Consider the following 21419-nt stretch of genomic DNA (forward strand, 5'->3'; position numbering starts at 1 on the left):
ACAGGAAAAGAGTTTTCTTCTAAATCATTTAGAAGTTCACTTTCTACAAATCTCTCAATCCTATTAAGATTAATATGACCTAACCTTAGATGCTAAAGGTGGGAATTTTTTTTACGAGAAACTCTTGGTCTTTTAATAGTTATTGTCGTTCTGAACATTTTAGTATTAAAGACAACCTTTGTAACTAGCAGTCTTAGTACATACAAGTTACTTTCCATTGAAGTAAAGTCTTTCTGCATTCCATTTTAGAAAATAAACACTTTATTTTATGAGAAGGAAAGAGAATACTTTTGTTCAATCAAACAAGAAACAGAGATTCAATTTCTCTTAATATTAGGAATAATATATACATTGTCTAATAACATATATTGTTTCTTGTTTAAAAGTAACTTGAGTCAGCCTACGGCAACAGATGAAGAGATTTCTCCAGTACCAACTTGAAGAGTCATCTCTCCAGCTTCTAACTGTGCCTAGGTATTAGAACCCTGAGAGGAAGAAAAGGCGTGGTTAGTGGCCCTTGAATCAATTATCCAGGCAAAATATTCATTCTCCACTAAGCACATTTTCAAGACAAGCAAATTAGATTTACTATCGATCAATTTTTTCCTTTTAAAAAGAGTAGTGGGGTCAACTTCAAACCCCTTGGTATAAACTCCAAGATTTATCTCAGAGGTCAAACCTCTTTGATGAATTTCACTAGAGTTAGCCACAATTGCCTCCTCTATCAATCCCTTGAAATTCAATATGGACTGGACTTCATTTAGGGAGCTGACATTATTGGTTTCGTCCAAGACAACTCCATCCTCCTTGAATTGTGAGGACTCTCACCCAAATAATTCTTGCATTGATTGCATGACCTGAAGTGCAGTAACCATGCTTTCAAATCTTTTGGCTAAGACATCAAGTATGCTCGCCAAAATGTAAACTCAGGAGTTTGGAGCTAAGTAGTTATCGTTAGTTCTAACTAACCCGAAACAAACAATATTTGTGAATCTTGAACAATAACTTAAACTAACTCGTAGTTAAAGTAGAAGTAAGAGGTCGATCCACAAGGAAATGTTATTCCATTTTTTTCTTTAACCAAGCTTAACTATAAAAGCTATAAAATGAGGGTTTTTTATTAAGACAAGAAACATGCTAAAAATGAAAAGACAAAGGATAACTATAACCAAATTTAGAACAATCTTGCTTCTAATCCAAGTTAGATGTTCAATGCAATTCTTATCATTGAATCCTACAAATTTAATTCATAATCGAATTAAACTTACAACTACCTACTTAACTAGATTAAACTAGTCTCTACAAAGGCGGACAACTAGTATTAACCTAGTCAAGAGAGCGTTCTAATCAACAATTAAGGTAGGATAGCCCTAACCCTAATCAATCTACATGCTTTTACCTCTATTGGGTTCAATAGCGGCCATATAGAAGAGAAAAAACGGGCATTAAGTTCTAGGATTTAATTGCGTCGATTAATTGTTAAGATAGTTTACTCAATTAACCAAATTTTCTTCAAGTCTTGTAATTAGTGCATCCTAGGATAGCCATTCAACACACAATTACTATTTCCTCTTGTAGATCTTGGCTAGACATTCTATCGAACACATTAAAAGCAACACATTCAATCATGAGTGTGACAAAACCAAGAATCTAAGCTAAACGTTGTTCAAGATATAGATCATTCAACATGCTTCAATAATTAAAAACAAATTCAAGAATGCTCAAGTCAGATTGCTAATGATAAAGACAAGTAGAAAACTCAAAAGAATTTGCAAAAACTCTTGAATAGAAACAAGATTCAATTACTTCACAAATCCATAAACAAATTCATGAAGAATTACAAGTTATTGATTAGAATTAAAAAAGAAATCAAAATCTAAACTAAGTAGGAAACAAAATTACCACAGAGATTAATTGATACAGAGAGAAATTCCAACCTTCATCGAAATCGTGCTCCCTTCTCTTTCAACAAAAATGAAAGAAAAACTATTTATACTTGCAGGGTAGTGTCCGATGCTGAGGTCAATGTTGTAACACTAAATCGAAAAAGAAAAAAAAAAAGCCAAGAAGCATTGCACTTGAGACGTGACGTTGGCCTTGAAGCTACGTTGCGCGAGGCGCACACGTGGGAAGAATTATGTCAAAATTCACAGCATTTCAACGCTGCCCTGTTTTGCAACAAAAGTGAGCCTTCTGTCTTCAAGCGTTGCTCGACGCTTCTCCTAGGGTCATGATGCTGAAACTCGATGCTGAAACTCGATGGTGAAACTCGATGGCATTAATCGATGACATTTTGGTAATTTTTCTGATTCTCTTTAACTTAGTTGATTTTCTTGGTCATTTTTTATCCTTTTGGCCCGATTTTCTCGAAATAACTCCTAAACGCCTCGGGGACCGTTCTGTTGGGGGTTGATGCCCTAAATCTCATGGGGTCTTGTAGTTTGTAAACATATGTATGAACAAACATTTGGTGATTTATAATATGAGATATTTTAGTTGCTTGCATTAACCACAAACCAATAAACTAAGATCCCTAATTATCTTTGTAACTTAAGCATATATGTGGAGACATACAAGTGGATCGTGCTTTAAGTGATAACCTAAATGGTCTATAGTATATAGATAAAGGAGGAAAACCTTATCCTGGTGATGCTACGAGTATGGCCCACTCTGTAGGTGTTACAAGTGTTGTAAAGTGCTACAAATGGTCTAGTTCTGGCAATTCATATATTAGACATGCGAGTAGGGATGCTCTATACAAAGGAGTTTGTATAAGACCGGACCATGAAAGAGACTTTAGTCTCGTTATATAACACCATTCATGACAGAGACTTTCATTTCACTAGGATGACCATAGGTAACATGACCTTAATCCTGAGTGAGTTGTGAACTCCTGCCTATGAGGACGGTCCTTTGATTTGCATGGGTGCGAATGGCCAGATCACCGACTCAAACCTACCACTTTGGGGATTCATCTAATTGGGGAGCTAGGAACTCAGCTACACAAGATGGAATTCACTCTTTTCCAGAAGTAGGGGTAAGTAGATAAATTGCTCCCTTAAAGGCTGATTCTAGGGCTTGAACAATGTGGCGCCATACCTTCTCTTGGCCCGAGAAGGGTTTACTCATAGTGGGACTATGACGTATTATTTATTAAAGAAATCAGTGGTACTTAAGGAGTTAGATGTAACTATAAGGGCAAAACGGTAAACTAGCCCAGTTGTACTTACAGCGATTTGTGAAGGGTCATCGTACTGCTGATTGGTTATATCCAATGGACACAGAAATATATATGTAATGTGAACAGTGCAGTTGTCGGTCTTTAGTGGAGTGCCCGGCAGTTAACAGATAGTGGATATCGTGATTAAAGAGTTTAGTCAGTTATTCACGTACTGTTGGAGCTTCAAGCTACAGGTCCATAAGGTCTCCTTGGTAGCTCAATGGATTCATGTTGAGAATAAGATTTTGGGTTAGTTTGAAATGTTCAAATTAACAAGAGGGAATTTGATTATATATGATATAATTAAATTGATTCAATTATATATGATATAATTGATTTGATGTATTAGATACATTATTTAGAGGAATTAATATAAATATGATTTATATTAAATGCCATAAAGGAGAAAAAGAACTATGGTTTATATATTGCATGAGATGTGATATTAAAACTATAGGTTATAAATATAATATGATAAATTAGTTATTATATTGATTTATAATTAAATTAATTATAAGATTGATTTTATTTTTTTTCCTCCTAATAACTGACTTAGTGGGAAGCTATAATCAGTTTTTGGTAACTGATGGATAAAAATGAAAACCGTTTTCATTTTTTCATATACAACGCACAAGAAGAAAAAGCTACACGATAGCTTTGAGAGAGTAAAAGATCAAGGAACAAGTATTCTATACGATAGTCACTCATTACTAAACGATCGAGTACTCAAGTCTATACAATAGAATTCAGTCTTCTCCCACATACTCGGTCGTCTACACTATCGTTCAGTTCCTCCCTCTCTCTACCAAATCCATACAGAGCCCACATCTTTTGGATTCTCACACCAAAAATACCAAGGTAGCCTCGTGGTAGTATTGAGTTTCTATCTGAAGGTCAAGGATCGAGTTTCACTCGTTGCTGTTAGAGGATATTCTAGAGGCGTTGCGTTCATGTTGTTGGGCGCCTTGCTGGTGTTAGGGAATATGAGAAGAAAATTTCTTTAAAGGTATGTTTACTCGATACTTTGTATTTTTTACTTGAAACATGCTATATTTAGACTTGATGCATAACTATTCTGTGTGAGATTGTAAATGTTGATATTCTTTCACAATGGGATTTGAAACGATATGCTTCCACTCATTGGTTCTCTATGTTTAGAGTTTATTCACATTCTACCTACAAAATTAGAATTAAAAGCAAATAATCAACACGATTTTGGGGAAATTAACGTAGAAAATATATATCCTTTAAAAACCTAACAAAACACCCCCAACTTAACTATTGGTCGTCCCGAGCAAGTCTAAACTAGAAATATGCATACATTCAAGAAAAATCATGAATATCAATTGTGCGTTCATTCAAAGAAGTCATTCAAAGATGTCAACATATTCATTTGGTGTACACAAAAATTTGATTTATATCTCTCTTTTCAACAATCAAGCAAACGAATGATACAAATGACAATTAAACCTTTAAAATTTTTCTAACAAAGAATTGAAGTCTATTTTTTAAAAAAAAGAAAGCGTCTTTTTCTTGTAAAGCCATAAAAGAAAAGACTACTCAGTTTTAGTTTATTTAAAGGCTAAAACTAGTAGAAAGGCTATATCCAACTCTCAATTCCTCTTCGCTCTACATAGGCTCGGTTATTGGTCTAAAATATACCTATCTTGCAAAAAATGAGAGACAATTCTAGGACAAGGGTGCCTTTTAAACTCACACAAACTAAATGTAAATGACATTTCTTTTACCTAGAGAGATAGCTTTCACACTCACACCGCAGGGAACCTATCGCTCTTTTCTCGCGGGCCCTAACTAACACGACGGAGTTAGCTCTTTTCACTTCTATCCATTCACACACACACGTGTTAGTGAAGATTAAGATAAATAAGCAAGAAGCAAGCTTGCTTTCTCTCTCTCTCTCTTTTTGTTTTGTTTTGTGCTAGCAATTTTTTTTCTTTTTTTTTTATTTAAACTCTAGGCCCTTTTTTATCTTCTTTGTCTAGACTTATCACTAAAACAAGATAGTTTACCTTAGATAAAAAATTTTCCTATTGGGGTGACAAAGAAAATTAAGTGGGTATGACGTTTTTAAGAGTTTTTAGATTCTAAATAAATCTAAAGACTAAGTATTTGATTTTTTATGAAGTTAAAAGGAAAAGAAAGATTCTTTTGAAAAATAAGTTTCAAAATTTTGTTAGAAAAGATTTAAGAAGTTTAAAATTTGATTTGTATCATTGCTTGAGAGAATGTGTCATCAAAGTTCATTGATAAGAATAAAAAGATTGAGAAAAACAAGTGATCATGAAAAACTAAGTGAATGCTATTCTTGAATGAATGAACATGTTTTAGAAATGAATCATGCGTTGAAAGCAAAAAACAAGTCATATAAAAGAAAAAAAATGCCAAGATCATGATATTGTGTTTCTTAGGAGAATAAAAAAGAATGATATAGAAATGTAATAGAGCCTAATCAAGATATATTCAATCAAGATCTTAAAATCCACATAACCCAACCTCAGGTGCTCAAGGGTTCCAGACATGCAAAGATAATAGAGCAAAAAATTTTATAAGGCTCATTTTTACAACCCTAATAAAAAAAAATGTTAAGAACATGCAATCTACCCCTAACGCCATTTTGTTCAGAGCTAAGTAGGTGTCGTTAGTTCTAACTAACTCAATACAAAGAATATTTGTAAAACTCGAACAACAACCTAAACTAACTTGTAATTAAAGTGGAAGTAAGAGGACGATCCACAAGGAAATGTTATTTAATCTTTTCTTTAATCAAGCTTAACTATAAAAGCTATAAAACGGGGGTTTTTTTATTGAGACAAGAAACATGCTAAAAATGAAAAGACAAAGGATAATTGTAACCAAAATTAGAACAATCTTGCTTCTAATCCAAATTAGACATTCAATGTATTCTTATCATTGAATTCTACAAATTTAATTCACAATCGGATTAAGCTTGCAACTACCTACTTAACTAGATTAAACTAGTCTCTACAAAGGCTGACAACTAGCATTAACCTAGTCAAGAGATCGTAATCAACAATTAATGTAGGATAGCCCTAACCCTAATCAATCTACATGATTCTACCTTTATTAAGTTCGATAGCAGCCATATAGAATAGAAAACACGCGCATTAAGTTCTAGGATTCAATTGCGTTGATTAATTGTTAAGATAGCTTACTCAATTAACCAAATTTTCTTCAAATCTAGTAATTAATGCATCCTAGGATAGCCATTCAACACACAATTACTATTGCCTCTTGTAGATCTTGGCTAGACATTCTAACGAACACATTAAAAGCAACGCATTCGATCATGAGTGTGACAAAACCAAGCATCTAAACTAAACATGTTCAAGATATAGATCCTTCAACATACTTCAAGAATTAAAAATAGATTCAAGAATGCTCAAATCAAATTTCTAATGATAAAGACAAGTAGAAAACTCTAAAGAATTTGCAAGAACTCTTGAAATAAAAACAAGATTCAATTACTTCACAAATCCATAGACAAATTCATGAATAATTACAAGTTATTGATTACAATTCAAAAAGAAATAAAAATATAAACTAAGTAGGAAACAAAATTACTATAGAGACTAATTGATACAGAGAGAAATTCCAGCCTCCATCGAAATCATGCTCCCTTCTCTTTCAGCAAAAATGAAAGAAAAACTATTTATACTTGCAGGGTAGCGTCGCGACTCTGAGGTTAGCGTTGCAACACTAAATCCAAAAAAATCCAAGAAGCATTGCGCTTGAGACGTGACACTAGCCTTGACGCTGCGTTACGCGAGGCGCGTGCAGGGGAAGAATCGCGTCAAAATCCAGAGCATTGCAACGCTACCCTATTTTGTAGCAAAAGTGAGCCTTCTGTCTTTAAGCATTGCTCGACGCTTCTCCCAGGGTCGTGACATTGAAACTCAATGGTGAAACTTCGATGGAATTTTGGTCATTTTTCTGATTCTCTTCAACTTAGTTGATTTTCTTGGTCATTTTTTATCCTTTTAGCCCAATTTTCTCAGAATGACTTTTAAACACCTCCAAGACCATTTTACCTATAAAATTAGCATTAAAAACAAATAATCAACACGGTTTTGGGGAAATTAACATAGAAAATATATATCTTTTAAAAACCTAACATCAGGCCTTATCATTGGCCTTTGTCCATTTTCTGTATGCATCACAACCTTTCGTATTGCATCAAGGATTGAGACTGGAGGACATTTCTCAGTTAAAATGAAATTAAGGTCGTCAACCATGAAAAAAATTTTAAGTGAATCGTTCCAAGTTGTATAATTATTTTTGTTCAAATTTAAAGAGGCTAACAATGAAAGAATCGAACTTGACATATTGCTGAAATAAAACAAGTTGATCTACATTAGATTTTAACACAGCTGTTATAAATCCAATCAATATAGAAAATTTTCAATGAACCATATTTAAAATCTAAATTTTCCAATGATACTTTCGTGATTTTGGATAAAAGCCACCAAAGAGTGGCCAGTCACCTTTTCACTAAATTGAGACACTCTTAACCAATTATTACACCAGATTAACTCTTATTTTTATAATAATTAGTCACCATTGATTTGGTTAATAAATAACTTTCTCAACAATTTCTTATAAGTGTAACCCTCCATTTTAGACCCTAGAATTTTATCCTGATGAGCCAATCGAAGGGAAAAACCGAATGAGGCAAAAACTAAAGCGATCTTATCCATTTTTGGAGTTCGTCCTGATATTGACCTAATGCACAACCATCCAAAGGGGACGCTCCCAGGGCGCCTCGAGGCCATGGAAGAAGATCTCACAATGAAAACCAATGAAGGAGATCGTAGGACATGTTAATACACATCATTCTCCCACTTGCTATAAATACTCTCTTCATTCATCTTGATATTGACCCATACAAACACCATCCGAAAGGGGACCCTCCCAGAATGTCTCAAGGCCAAGCATGAGTCTCATAGTGTGAACTTTAAAAGAGAATGTGAGTGAAAAATGGCGTATCATATATATCTTTTTTCTCCTATTGAGTATTTTAAAATATAGGGTTTATTACTTAGGTAAATCAACTAATTAATTTATCTAAGTGATTGTTAAATTTGCCCAATCTAACTCTTATATTGGATAGTTTAACAATTAATAATTTTGTTCATTAAACACTTTAATAAACTAAATCATTTGGTGCATGCTTATAATAAAATGGTTTAATTCACCTTTCAGGTCAGTTCTCAAGTAGGGGCATTCTGTTTCTTAAATACTCCAGCCTAGACAAAATCTTCCTTAGACAAAGGTTCCTTATAGACAACTATGGTATAAATTTAATCTTTTATTAATTCAATTTAATCCTATTAAAAAGAAAATAAAAGATCAAACCTATTTCAAATCAAATTAGAAATATGTTAAAATAACAATTATTTTATAATAACAATTTGTTAATATAAGTTTACAAACAATGAGAATATAAGAGAGATTTAGGACATTAATCCCAAAGATATGTGTTTGAGTTGCAGAGCCCAAATCACTCTATGACTTAAAAGGACTTGCCCAACTTCCATGGACCTTCATTTCTTCTCCCATCCTTGGATTCAACTAAATCTTAGGTTTTCCAATATTCAATTTCTAGATCTAATGAATTAAATTTAAGATTTGTGGAAGGTATAGAGATTTGAATGGGATATATGATAAAATGGCTTTATCCCCTTTTTTATTAGAAAAATAAACTATGCAATCCATTAATCAATTATCCATTCTAATTTTTATGAATCAACTATGAGGCCTTCATAACATTTTGACAGTATCGTAGATATTTTGCCTACCAAATAAAAATCACTCCCTGCCATTTTATTCATCACAACTAAGAAGTGTAGTACAACATATCACACACATAAACACATACATATACGATATAAAGCAGTTCAAATTACATTCTGATACAACTCAAAAGCCAAACATCATTTTGATTGAAGAACCCGTTCTCTCAGGGCTTTGAATGTGACGAGCATCCGATCTCGATCCGGACGATTCTCTCGAATCATTGAAGCTTCTAAAAAATTTGTTATTCGAGCATGCAGCCGAGGAAACCAACCTACTTGGATCAGTTTCTCGCCAATCAGCTCTTCAATCACTCCCAACCAATATCCAAATACTCCATACATCAAATCCATAATCCCGATCTTCTCTCCACCGAAGAACTTTCCCTCGTCGATGCCTTTCTCCTCTACGATCTGCAACATCTCCAAGCTCTCTCGCTTTGCCTTTTCGCGTTCTTCCCCATTCGAACAGAACATTCTCCATGTGGTTAGTCCCTGAATTATGAAATATTTTCATTATTATTTATAGGATCGTTATTTTCTAATCTAATAACAACTTTCATCCTTTCCTTCTTTCTTCTGTTATCTAAAATCACAACAAATTTTGAAACATGTCCTTAATTCGTCAACAAAAGTTATGAACATCGACCTAATTAATTGAAGTCATCAGGAGTTTTGACAGAAATTTTATTATATCCCAACACTTGTGCGTAAACTTACCATATCCTCAACGAATCGGATCCAAAATCGAGCGGTAGCTCGATCGAGGGGATCGACAGGGAATAGGGGATTTTGCGGCCATGTCTCGTCGAGGTATTCGAGGATGATAGTAGACTCACATATAGATTTTCCGCCATGGACGAGGATAGGAACCTTCTTGTAGATAGGATTATAGTGAAGGAGCAAAGGACTTTTGTTGTAGAGATCTTCTTCTACATATTCATAGGGAATGGCTTTGATGGCCAAAGCCCATTTAACTCTGTAAACGAAAGGACTCGACCAATTTCCAAACAGCTTCACTTCATCCATTGTCAATGGATGAGCTTTTTCTGTTAGGTCTTCTTCTTCCTCCTTATTTATTGAAGTGTGTTTTATTCGTCCTTACGTTTACTTTTGACTTTGTCAACCAATTCATTTACTTTACTCTCTAATCTTGACTTTTTTGCAATTAAAACTAATTGAGATAGGGAAAGTTGTTGTTTTTTATTTTCATTCTACTTTCTTATTTTTTATTTTCATTCTACTATCATTTGTTATTTTTAAGTTAAATTATACAAAATATACCTAACCTTCGGGTATAGTTTCAATTCTAGAATTAAGATTAAGAATTTTGTTACCTATTGATTTCATTTCATAAGATATATTGATAATTTGTTTTTATAATCCATCTTTACAAATTAGATGTTACGTGACTTTACATTAATGGTGTTGTAAATGATATCATGCTATTTATAAGGAGTAGTTGTAAATATAACAATTAAGCCTAAAATATTAGAAGATATAGCACAATGCAAAAGAATTTGAAGATATAACAAAATTTAGATCCGACTTTCAAATTCTATCCATCATAGATCATATCACTAGTATGATTCTACAATCATAGAGTCTACTATTAATAGAAATCTACCAGTGATAGATTTTATCATATTTACAACTTGAACCTTGCTATATACTTATCAATTATTAATTCTAAAAGTGCTACTTATTTCAATTACCCTTATATATAGGTAGTTGATAAAAGAGTCAATGATGCCCAAGTGAGAACCTCCTCGATCCGAATGTGTGATAAGGAGGTGATTCGAACATGATTGCCTTTCCATTTTTTTCACATTAGTCGTTGTCTCAATTTTCATTTTATTTTAATTTTAAAAACTCTATATTAGTATTTTTGGAGAAAATATAAACATTTTAGAAAAAAAAAAAAAAAGAACTTTTCAAAATCCAAAAATTACCTAAAATGAACCCAACTTATATGTAAACATAAATCAATTTAGGCTCTATTTGAAATTACTTTTGCAATTGTAAAAAGTAATTTTGGAAAAATCTTAACCGCCTCCACTATTTGGTAAATCAAATAATGAATTAATCTAGGATAATCACTTTTAAAAATATGTTAAAAACCTGCTCATTTCTTAACCATTTAAATAAGGGTCTTATAATAATATTCTTTCATGTTAATATATTTTTCACATGTATTTTCAATTTTTTATAATAATTATAACAAAATTAATTAAAATTAAAATTATATCAAATTTTAAAAAATATATACTATAGTAAATTATAAATTAATTACGAAACTAATTAAAATAAGAAATGTACTTTGATTCACATCATTGATGTTATCTAACATTCTAATTAATTTTTTAAATTTGAAATTAAAATCTATCAAATACTATTTTACTTTTTTTATTCAAAAGTAAAATTAACAACAAATATTTAAAAAGCTATCGTAACCTGAACCGGAGTAATAAGTTGGTTTTACAAAATACGGAAACGGTTCAATGAATCCTAATAAGGCAAGAAACGAGTTCACAGACACATCGAAAGAGCTCCAAAAACCCCTTAAGATCATGATCCGTTGAAGAAGGATGCAGAAGCCGAACCCTATAACGCTTGAAATTTTCCACCATCCGATCTCGATCGGCACGATTCTCTCTGATTGCCGGAACTGCCATGAAAGCTCTGCTCCAAGCTTCTAGCCGAGGAAATGAACCGGATTCCATCAATTTCTCGCCGATTACTTCTTCAAACACTCCCAACCACTCTACAAATTCTCCTAATGCTAAGTCCACCATCCCGATCTTCTCTCCGCCGAAGAATTTCTCCTCGCCGATCCCATCCTCTTCTAAGATTTGCAGCATTTCCAAGCTTTCCTGCTTCGCCTTTATCTGTTCATTCCCGCCAGAACAGAACATTCTAGACACGACCGCCCGCTGAATTCAATACTCCGATCATTATAAATGTATTTTTTTTCACTTTCTTCTAAATTATTTGATTAATTCTAACAAAATTAATGCATAAGCTTTTTAAATTCATTCATTGAAGTATAAATTGAAGCTGAACTCGATCAATGCACAAATTCGATCATAGAATAGATCTCTCGAAACATATACATTTTATACCGTAGATATGTTTTTATAAGAATTTGATATAAACAATCTAAATTATTAATTATTAAACTTTAAAATGTTTATAATAGATAGAAGAGTGTTAAATTTTGTTTAATATGCTCTTGAATGTCAATAAAACATTAAATTTTTTATTTAAGGTCTAAAAATGATTTAATATCTAATAAATCATTCTATCTATTTATCATTAAAAATTTATAAATTTCATGAGCATAACTCAATTGTCATAATACTCACTCGTGATTTGCCATGGAAATTATTATAAATAACAGATTGACACATAAAGAATTCTATTAGCATCTTAGATTATAAAACTCTGCCATATTTGAAAACACACACATTCATTATTTAATTTTAGAAAAAGGTCAAATATGCTAGAGAAGTTTAGGAACATATTATTGCTCACAGAATTCAAAGATGTAAATTAAAGAAAAATATTGAATAAAAAATTGGGATAATTTAAAGAAAAAAAGTGCCAATAATCACTCCGGTCAACCTATAAAAAGTTGTAAAATTTAGGGCAAATGATGCAACTACCTTATCATCAATGAATCGAATCCAAGATCGAGCAGTAGCTTTGTCGAGGCGATCGACAGGGAGTAGGGGGTTTTGAGGCCACGTCTCATCGATATATTCGAGAATAACAGAGGAGTCGGCGATCCATTTTCCCCCATCAACGATCATGGAGACCTTCTGGTGAAGGAGGAAAGGAGTTTTTTCGGTGAGATCTTTTTCTACATATTCGTAGGGTATGTTCTTGAGGGACAGAGCCCAAATGACTCTGCAGGTGGAAAGATCTAACCTATTTTCATGGCGCTTCACTTCATCCATTGTCAATGGAGGCTTTGGCCCTTTTTTTTTTTCTTTTTAAATTATTATTATTATCATTATGATTATTATATATTTGTTGGTTTGGCTTTCTTCTCTTGTAAGTTTTTGAAAGTTCAATGAAAGTGTCCGTTTGATTTTTATAAATTGTGAAGATTTTCACTCTTCTCCATTTTCTTCCTTTTTATTGAGTTGTGTCTAATTTTTTGACTATGGAACCATTATTAATGATTTTATTTAATTGCTATTTCTTCTTGTTATGAAAGAAGTTTCTTTCTCACTCACTTCCTTGCATTTTTAAGGAAGTATTGTCCATGGATTAATGAAGATAGTACATTTTTAGTTGAAACATGTGGTTGTAGTAGTAAATGCTAACTCGAGTTAGACTCTAACCATATTTTTAAGACAATTTTCAACTCAAGTTAAATTCTGACTATTTTATATTCAAGTTAATTTTTAAGATACTAATTTTTATTTTGGAGTGTGTTGTTTAAAATAAATTCTCATTATGTTTTCTAACAAAAATGTTGTTAAACTCTGACTAAAAAGGGAAAAAATAGTTTATCAAATAATAGAGTACGTGGTATACTTTTTTTCTCCTGGAAGCCTTTGAATTTAGTTCTTTATTTTTTTAAGTCTTTTAGTCATAGTATTTTTAATTATAATATTATTTTGAAAAAAAACGGAATTACGTTACGTGAAAAAAGGAAAGTAAAACAAAAAAAACAAAACCAAACTTAAAAATTTGGTTGAGAAATTACAAACTAATTTTTCTTAATTGAGTCTAGTTCCGGTTTTACCATAGATGACCAGTTTTAACCTTCAGTGACAGAAAAGACATAAGAACAATACTTAGAGCATTGTAAGATAAATTTATTTTATGTGTCTCAGCCACACAAAAATTGAGAGCATTTAAAACAAATAATAAGAAAAATATCTTCATTTTTCATACCTTGCATGTTTGGTTGAAGTTTGAATTTTTTCCGTTTCGGTTTTCACATTTTTGGTTTTTCAGATCATCTACGGTTTAGGATTTGAGTAGGATTAGTCATTAAGGTGGAAAATCAAACCGTGCTCAGTAATCGACCTTTGAGTCACATGTAATGAGGAATGGACAATATGTAGCATGTGCGTGTATCATATATTGAGTATTGAGTATCGAGTATTGTGTAGCATGCATCGAAGAGTGAGTATTTAACAAAATACTTATTTGTTGGTGTTTTTTGTTATTTTATGCAGTATGGCTAGACAATTCAAGATTCCTCCCTAGGATTATTTTCTAAGCCAAGCAACCAGCCTATCCTCTTACATTGAGATGGCTACTAAGATAGTGAAAGAGAAGCTTACGCTCACTCAGCTTCCCCTCTTCAAAAAGACAGTATTTGGACAATTTGTAGATATGGACATTATCTCCAATGTCCATTGGTGTAATACACCCTCCATAGAGTCACATGACCCCATCCCTCCACCCTCCATGGAGTCCTGTGACTCTGTCTCTCTACACTCCACCGAGTCTTGTGACCCCGTCCCTCCACCCTCTCATGACCCCATTCCTCCACCCTCCATCGAGCCCATTCCTCCATCCTCCACTAGCTCCCGTGAGTCGATCCCTCCACTCTCTACCGAGCCCATTCCTCCATCCTCCACTGACTTCCATGAGTCCATTCACTACAAGAAATAAAGGATATGATAGCTAATGAAAAAAGCTATAAAAGACCTTTTATAGTCTTTTACGAAAGTTTTGACAACCCATATTATTAAGTGTTTGGGACTTTTTATAGCGTTTTTATAGAGCTATATTGGATGCTATTATAAAGTATGAAGATATAGCTTATGTGTGATGCTATAAAAATATTTGATAGTGTTTTTTATTAAAGCTATAATATGTTTGTATAGCTAAAATAATGTATTATCTTTAGCATATAATAACCTTTTTCCAACGCTATAATATAGTATTTATAGCTATAATTGTATGCTATAGTAATGTCATTTAATTTTTTCCAATTATTATTATTATTATAATAACTTTTTAATAGCGTTTCATTCTTGCTATAGAAATCTTTGTATAGCTTTAACTCCTAGTCATAAAAGAGGTAACTTTTTTTTCAAAAATAATTCTTTAATTAATTAGATTTGATAAATTGTAGCTCAAGTACTCAATTTTAGTGAAAATATATGCACATAATATATTTCATAACATAGTAAATACTAATACTTCCATTCATAACTATTAACATTATAAAATAAAATATTCAATAATTTCCTAGAATAAAGTTGTGTCGAAATGATACAAGGTAGATAAAGTATTTAGTGACCACACCAACAACATAAGTTAGCCCTCAAAATACAAGGTGTTCAAAATTCACCAAATGTTCAAAAATCGTAGTTAAGCTATCATCGTTGGTTCTTTTTTCCTCTGGTAAGGCATCATGTCATTCACCTACATAAATTTATAAAATCTATATCAATATGCGATTTTGTATACACCAACAATAGTGAATATTAAATAAATATAGTAAATCTTTTAATAAATGTAGATAAATAAGCATAGAAAATAACATACCAATAATCACTTTATCAGATGGCCATGCAACTGTACTGCCCAAAGCTTCTTCAATACACGTCATCTCAGATGTAGGCCTCCACAAATATGTGTCGGGTTTCTTTGATACATCAACCCATACTCTAACTGCATGTGGATTAATAGGAATGTGATGAACAAGAGCGGCTAGATCATTAGAAGACCATCGTCCTTCTGCAACAATCTCTCCTGAGTCATATCAATCTAATAACTTGTACTTAATTTGACTATTTTTATTGATACTCTATCAAAAGAAAAATATGAGATATTAGAATAAGATAATAATAAAATCAAGAATAATTCTCATCACGTTACAAATAAATTTACCGATGGAGATGATATTAGAAAAGTTAAAGGAAGATTTGTTGCCTTAAGTACACTTGCAGTAGCATTTGAAAGTTCCTCACTTGGTTCAACCTATGATAATTTCATATGAAACTAAAAAGTTAACTAATTATAAGAAAAAAAAATGAAGGCAAGTGATTTAAAGAAAAAAGATTACCTGTTTCTTTATAAAACATGACATAATTGCTTCATTTCTATCATTTCATCTTTCATCGCTTTCATTTCTAACATTTCATCCTCTATCCTCCACTGCCGTGAACCCATTCCTCTACCTTCCATCGAGCCCATCCTTCCCACCGAGCCCATCCTTCCATCTGAGTCCATCCTTCCCACCAAGCCCATCACCCATTGTTCTAATACCCACTGAATCCAGCACTCCCATCGTTCTAGTATCCATCGCTCATCTTGCTTCGTCGCTTTCTTGGATAACACCCCTTCATCAGATGACTCTAACACATCCTAAGTTGCTTTTCTTAGAGTTAGAAAACACGTTGCGGAAGTAAAACAGATCATTAAAAATTCTAATTCATTAATTTTGGCTTTAAATTAAGCATGCTCATAAACTAATAAGAGGGTTTCATGATATACCTTTTAAGAACCACTGGAAACTCGAATTCCAACAGCAAATCTGTTGGGAATGATGTCCTAAACTCTCGTGTCCTTTAGTTTGTAAACACGGATTTGAACAAACGCTTGTGATGTATAATACATGATATTTTCCTCACTTTTGTCCAATCTGTCTAAAATAAACAATCCAATCATAATGATGTGTAGGGGGATGACTGGTTTGAAAGCAAACCAGTAGAAAGACACTCATCTCAAGTCTTAGTTCAGCCAAGTACAATCGATCTTAACTTGTGTTTGCTCCAAAAGATCACAAGCCAAGTCCTAAGTTATAGACCACAATTAGGATTTCCGCATAAGGCCAAAATTCCCAATCACCCCAACTACATAAAAATTTACAGTTTCAAGACCCAAACACTTACCCAAAACGGTCTCAAATTGGTGGATTGCACCTCAATACCCTTAAATTCTTCATTCTAAAAAAGGAATCCAAACATAGAGGGTATCGACAAATTTTAACCAAAATTGAATGAGTAGATATTATTCCTTAAGAATCAAACCAAGAGTTTAACCAAACTAGCAAAAACTTACCCAAAACTCCACCAAAAAGTACGACGAAAATAACTTTCAACGTACAGGACATTGGCTAAAAATCCTCCCAAATTCCAAGGGGAAGAAGGAAATTTAGTCTCTTTTTTTCTTTCTATTTTTTTCCTCTCTTTCATTCCAAAACAGGATTTGGAGCTTCATCCACCCCCCCGGCTCATGAAACGGCTCCGCTGCAATGGATGACATAATACATATAATTTTTAAATCCTTTTTCTTTTCCTTTTCAAATTCCAAGTTTCAATCTATTTTATGAATCTAAATCCCCAAATCCTTTTGCAAATAAATTTAAATAAATTACCCTATAAAAATAATTTAAATTAGTTATCTTCTTTAAATTATAAACAATTTTTAAATCTCTCCAATTTAATTCAATTTCACAAATTGAATTAAAAATTGAATTAAATCCTAACTCTCTTTAAATTAAATTTCCAAATCCTTCATCGAAGTAAACTTTAAAATTAAATTATCCTTGCACAATAATCCAGTTCAACCTCATTCAAAATAATCCCCAAATAGTTCAAGATAATTAAATTTAAATTACCTAAAAATTTTGGATGTCACATTCTTCCCCCTTACGAAACTTTCATCCTTGAAAGTTTTAATCTTGAAGTGCTCAAGATATTGTGACCTCATCTCGTCTTCTCATTCCCATGTTGCTTTTTCGAACGGATGATTTCACCAAAGAATCTTCATCAAAGCAAATCTCCTTGTGACGCAACGCATTCATTTCCTTGGTCAAAATTTGAATAGGTTTCTCTTTGTAACTTATGTTTTCATTTGATTGCAACGGCTCATAATCCACAATATGAGATGAGTCCGCTATGTACATTCTCAACATTGAAACATGAAAAACATTGCGAACTTTCGAAAGAGATGATGGCAAAGCCAGCAGATAAACTACAGGACGGATCCGTTCTAGGATCTCAAATGACCCAATGAACCAGTGGTTCAACTTACCCTTCATGTCAAACCTCAACATTCCTTTCATAGACACCACTTTCAAAAATACTTTACCACATACCTTAAACTCCAAGTCCTTATGCCTAACATCAGGGTAACTTTTCTGCTAACTTTGAGCTGTCAACATTCTGGCTCTAATCTTCTGTATCGCCTTATTGGTGGTCTGCACCAATTTTGGACCCGACAACTTTCGTTGATTGACCTCATCCAAATAAATCGGGGACCTACAACTCCTCCCATAGAGGACCTCTAATGGCACCATGCCAATGGTGACCTAGTAGCTATTATTATAAGTAAACTCCATCAAGTGCAAATGGGAATCCCAACTCCCTCAAAACTCCAGCACACATGCATGTAACATATCTTTCAAGGTTTGGTTCAAAAGCTCAGTTTGACCGTCAGTCTATAGGTGAAAAGTTATACTGAAATCCAATCAAGTACACAACGTTGTCTGAATACTCTTCCAAAAGTTGGATATAAAACGAAAGTCCCTTTCAGATACGATGGACATGAGCACCTCGTGCAATCTCACCACTTTTTTCATATATAACTGTACCCATCTATTCACTAAATATGCCGACTTTCCTAGAATAACATGTGTCAGCTTACTGAGTATGTTCACTATAACCCATATCACCATATAGCCTTTCGCTGTCCGAGGCAAACCCATGATGAAATCCATAGACACATGCTCCTATTTCTACTCTAGTACATTTATGGACTACAACAAGCTTGTTGGCTTCTATCTCGGGGCTTTAACCTGTTGGCACACCAAACACTTGGTGACAAACTCGATAATTATTATTTTCATATCATTCCACCAGTAGCATCGTTTCAAGTCTTAATACTATTGGGATTGGTGTCCTAAATCTCCCATGTATTCTCGTAGTTTGTAAAATTTGTATAAACAAATTGTTATTAATAAAATAATTTTTATTTTATGAGCATACAATCAATTCAATAAAGTAAAATCCTAGGTTATTTTATATAATTTAAACATATATGTAGAGACATAAAGGTGTGTTCGAGCTAAAAATGATGTCGTTAGTTCAACTTAACCCAAAACAAATAAAATCTCTAAAATACGCACAACTATTAATAACACGTAGTAATAGTGGAAGTAAGAGGTTGATCCATAGAGAACCTTTATTAATTGGCAAAGTTGAGTTTTGAAAGCCAAATTGGGAGGGCGGGGGGGGAAGGAGTAGATTTTAAGAAACAAAGTAAAAGTAAAGAATTAATATGAACTTTTGGTAATGAAATTAATGAGAAAGAGTATGAAAGAAACTATGTAAGAATTTCAATAGAAAAAGGATCTTAGGGATCTCATGTAGATTAACCTAATTCTATCATAGACTTAATTGATTTCAAGCAATTCAATTGTTCCATAGTTCATTAAGGCTAAGCCCTAATGCCCTAATTAGCCAATTAACCTAAATTGGTTAATTAACCCTAATTTAGTTCATAAATGCTTTCTTAAAAACATTCCACATTTAATTTCAAAATTGCATGCATTTCTTGGATTCTCTCAACTATGAAATTCTTGAAATTAAAAAGACTAAAATCAAGCATGATTAATATGAATGTTCTAAACTAGTAAATCTTTTCTAGAAAATATGAAGGAAAAAAAGTCCAAACTTTCCATCAAAATCACTAGTTCTTGCAACCTAATTACAATTATGCTATAGAGCCATGTAATTTTGCATACAAAAATCAATTAAAATTGAGTTGCCAATTCATCTTTAGCAGATTTTATTGAAACTAAGACCAAAAACATACAAAAACAACAAATTACAAGAGGAAAATTAAAGAAAAGTCTCCAAAATTGATTAATCTAACATAATACCGACGAAATAAAACTTACCTACTCATGAAGTGGCAAAATCTTCAAAAAAAAAAAAAAAATCATTGAGTATTACAAGAAAATGATACAAGAATGAACAAATTACAGAATTCTCTCTCAAAATTGTAAAAATTGATCTCAAAATCGTAAAAAATGGTCTCCCCTCAATTTCCAGAAAAATTGATTTTTAATAGATGCAGGTCATAACCTTGCAACGCTGGTAGGAAGTGTTGCAATGCTGCTTGCGCAAAGGTGCACACGTGCGTTTTTTTAATTTTTCTGTCAATGTTCGTAGTGTTGCAATGTTGAAGGTTAGCGTTGCAACACTACCTTTTTTTTCGGAATTTTGTTGCTTTCTGTCTTTTAGCATCAAGACAGCGTTGGACCTTTGTATTTTTTTAGCGTTGCAATGTTGCTTCAATGATGGCTAAATGGTAAATATCTTGACTTCTTCTAGTTAGGTGATCTTTTGCTTTTTTTTGCTCCTTTTTTAGCTCCAAACTTCTTCTAATTGCTCCAATTGCTCTCAGGACTATTTTACCTATAAAATTGACATATTAAGCAAATTAATAGTATAAATTGAGAGAGTTAACATATAAAATATAGTTCTTTTCAAGACCTATCAAAATACCCCAAACTTAGCTCTTGGTCGTCCTGAGCAAGTAAAATTGAAAACATACATTCAGTCAAAATATGAAACACTTATTTGTTTGTTCATTTGAATTGTTTATATGCTCACTTAACTTACACAAATATTTCATTCTTAACTCTTTAATCAATAATCAAGGAAACATTGATACAAACAAGCATATATAAAGTTAAAATTTACTAACAATCAATTGAAATTTCTTTTTGAAAAGAAAATTCTTTTTCTTAGAAAAATCATGAAAGAAACGAGTGCAAAGTTTTTAGTTTACTTAAGAGTCTAAGGTTAGTGGAATGGTTTTTATTTAACTATCAAGTTTTCTTTGCCCTACACTGGCTTAGTTATCGGTTTAAGATATATCTAAACTTGCAAAACAGAGAGACAATTCTAAGACAAAGAGTAATAGGTTCCCGATGGTCGAAGTGTGAAAGTTATCGCTCTAGGTAAAAGAAATGTCAATTAATATTTTTGTGGATGAGTTTATAAAGGTACCCTTGTCTTAGTATTGTCTCTGTTTTTTGCCAATTACGTATATCTTAGACCAATAATCTGGTCAGTGTAGAGCGAAGAGGAATTGAGAGTTAGATATCATCTTTTCATGAGTTTTTTTGCTCTTAAATAAACTAAAGCATTGCAATCCTTTTTTTTATGACTTTGCTAGAAAAAGAATTTTCTTTTTAAAAAATAAGTTTCAATTCTTTGTTAGTAAAATTTTAGCCTTCTAAATGCTTGATTCTTGTTTTATCATTGCTTCTTAGATTATTGAGAAAAGAGACAAAAATCAAATTCTAGTGTAAGTCAAGTAGATGTATGAACAACTTGAATGAATGAATGAACAAATAAGTGATTCATATTTTGCTTGAC

At 32.6% G+C, this 21419-nt stretch overlaps 3 protein-coding genes across 3 annotated transcripts; all 3 read right to left on the minus strand.

Moving 5' to 3' along the window:
• Nucleotides 1-9047: 9047 nt before the first annotated feature.
• Nucleotides 9048-10147, minus strand: LOC120072507 (probable glutathione S-transferase). Its single transcript, XM_039024884.1, has 2 exons — nt 9772-10147; nt 9048-9546 (listed from the first exon to the last, which is right to left on the minus strand). The coding sequence occupies exons 1-2, from the start codon at nt 10078-10080 to the stop codon at nt 9193-9195; spliced, it is 663 nt and encodes a 220-aa protein (XP_038880812.1). The 5' UTR covers nt 10081-10147; the 3' UTR covers nt 9048-9192.
• Nucleotides 10148-11434: 1287 nt separating this feature from the next.
• LOC120072506 (probable glutathione S-transferase) lies at nt 11435-13150 on the minus strand. Its single transcript, XM_039024883.1, has 2 exons — nt 12717-13150; nt 11435-11984 (listed from the first exon to the last, which is right to left on the minus strand). Exons 1-2 carry the CDS (start codon nt 13008-13010, stop codon nt 11550-11552), a joined length of 729 nt encoding a protein of 242 aa, XP_038880811.1. The 5' UTR covers nt 13011-13150; the 3' UTR covers nt 11435-11549.
• Nucleotides 13151-17719: 4569 nt separating this feature from the next.
• LOC120073696 lies at nt 17720-18094 on the minus strand. Its single transcript, XM_039026497.1, has one exon. It carries the CDS (start codon nt 18092-18094, stop codon nt 17720-17722), a length of 375 nt encoding a protein of 124 aa, XP_038882425.1.
• Between the last annotated feature and the right edge of the window lie 3325 nt (nt 18095-21419).

This window comes from Benincasa hispida, chromosome 3, assembly GCF_009727055.1.
Source record: "Benincasa hispida cultivar B227 chromosome 3, ASM972705v1, whole genome shotgun sequence".
Classification (NCBI taxonomy): Eukaryota; Viridiplantae; Streptophyta; class Magnoliopsida; order Cucurbitales; family Cucurbitaceae; genus Benincasa; species Benincasa hispida.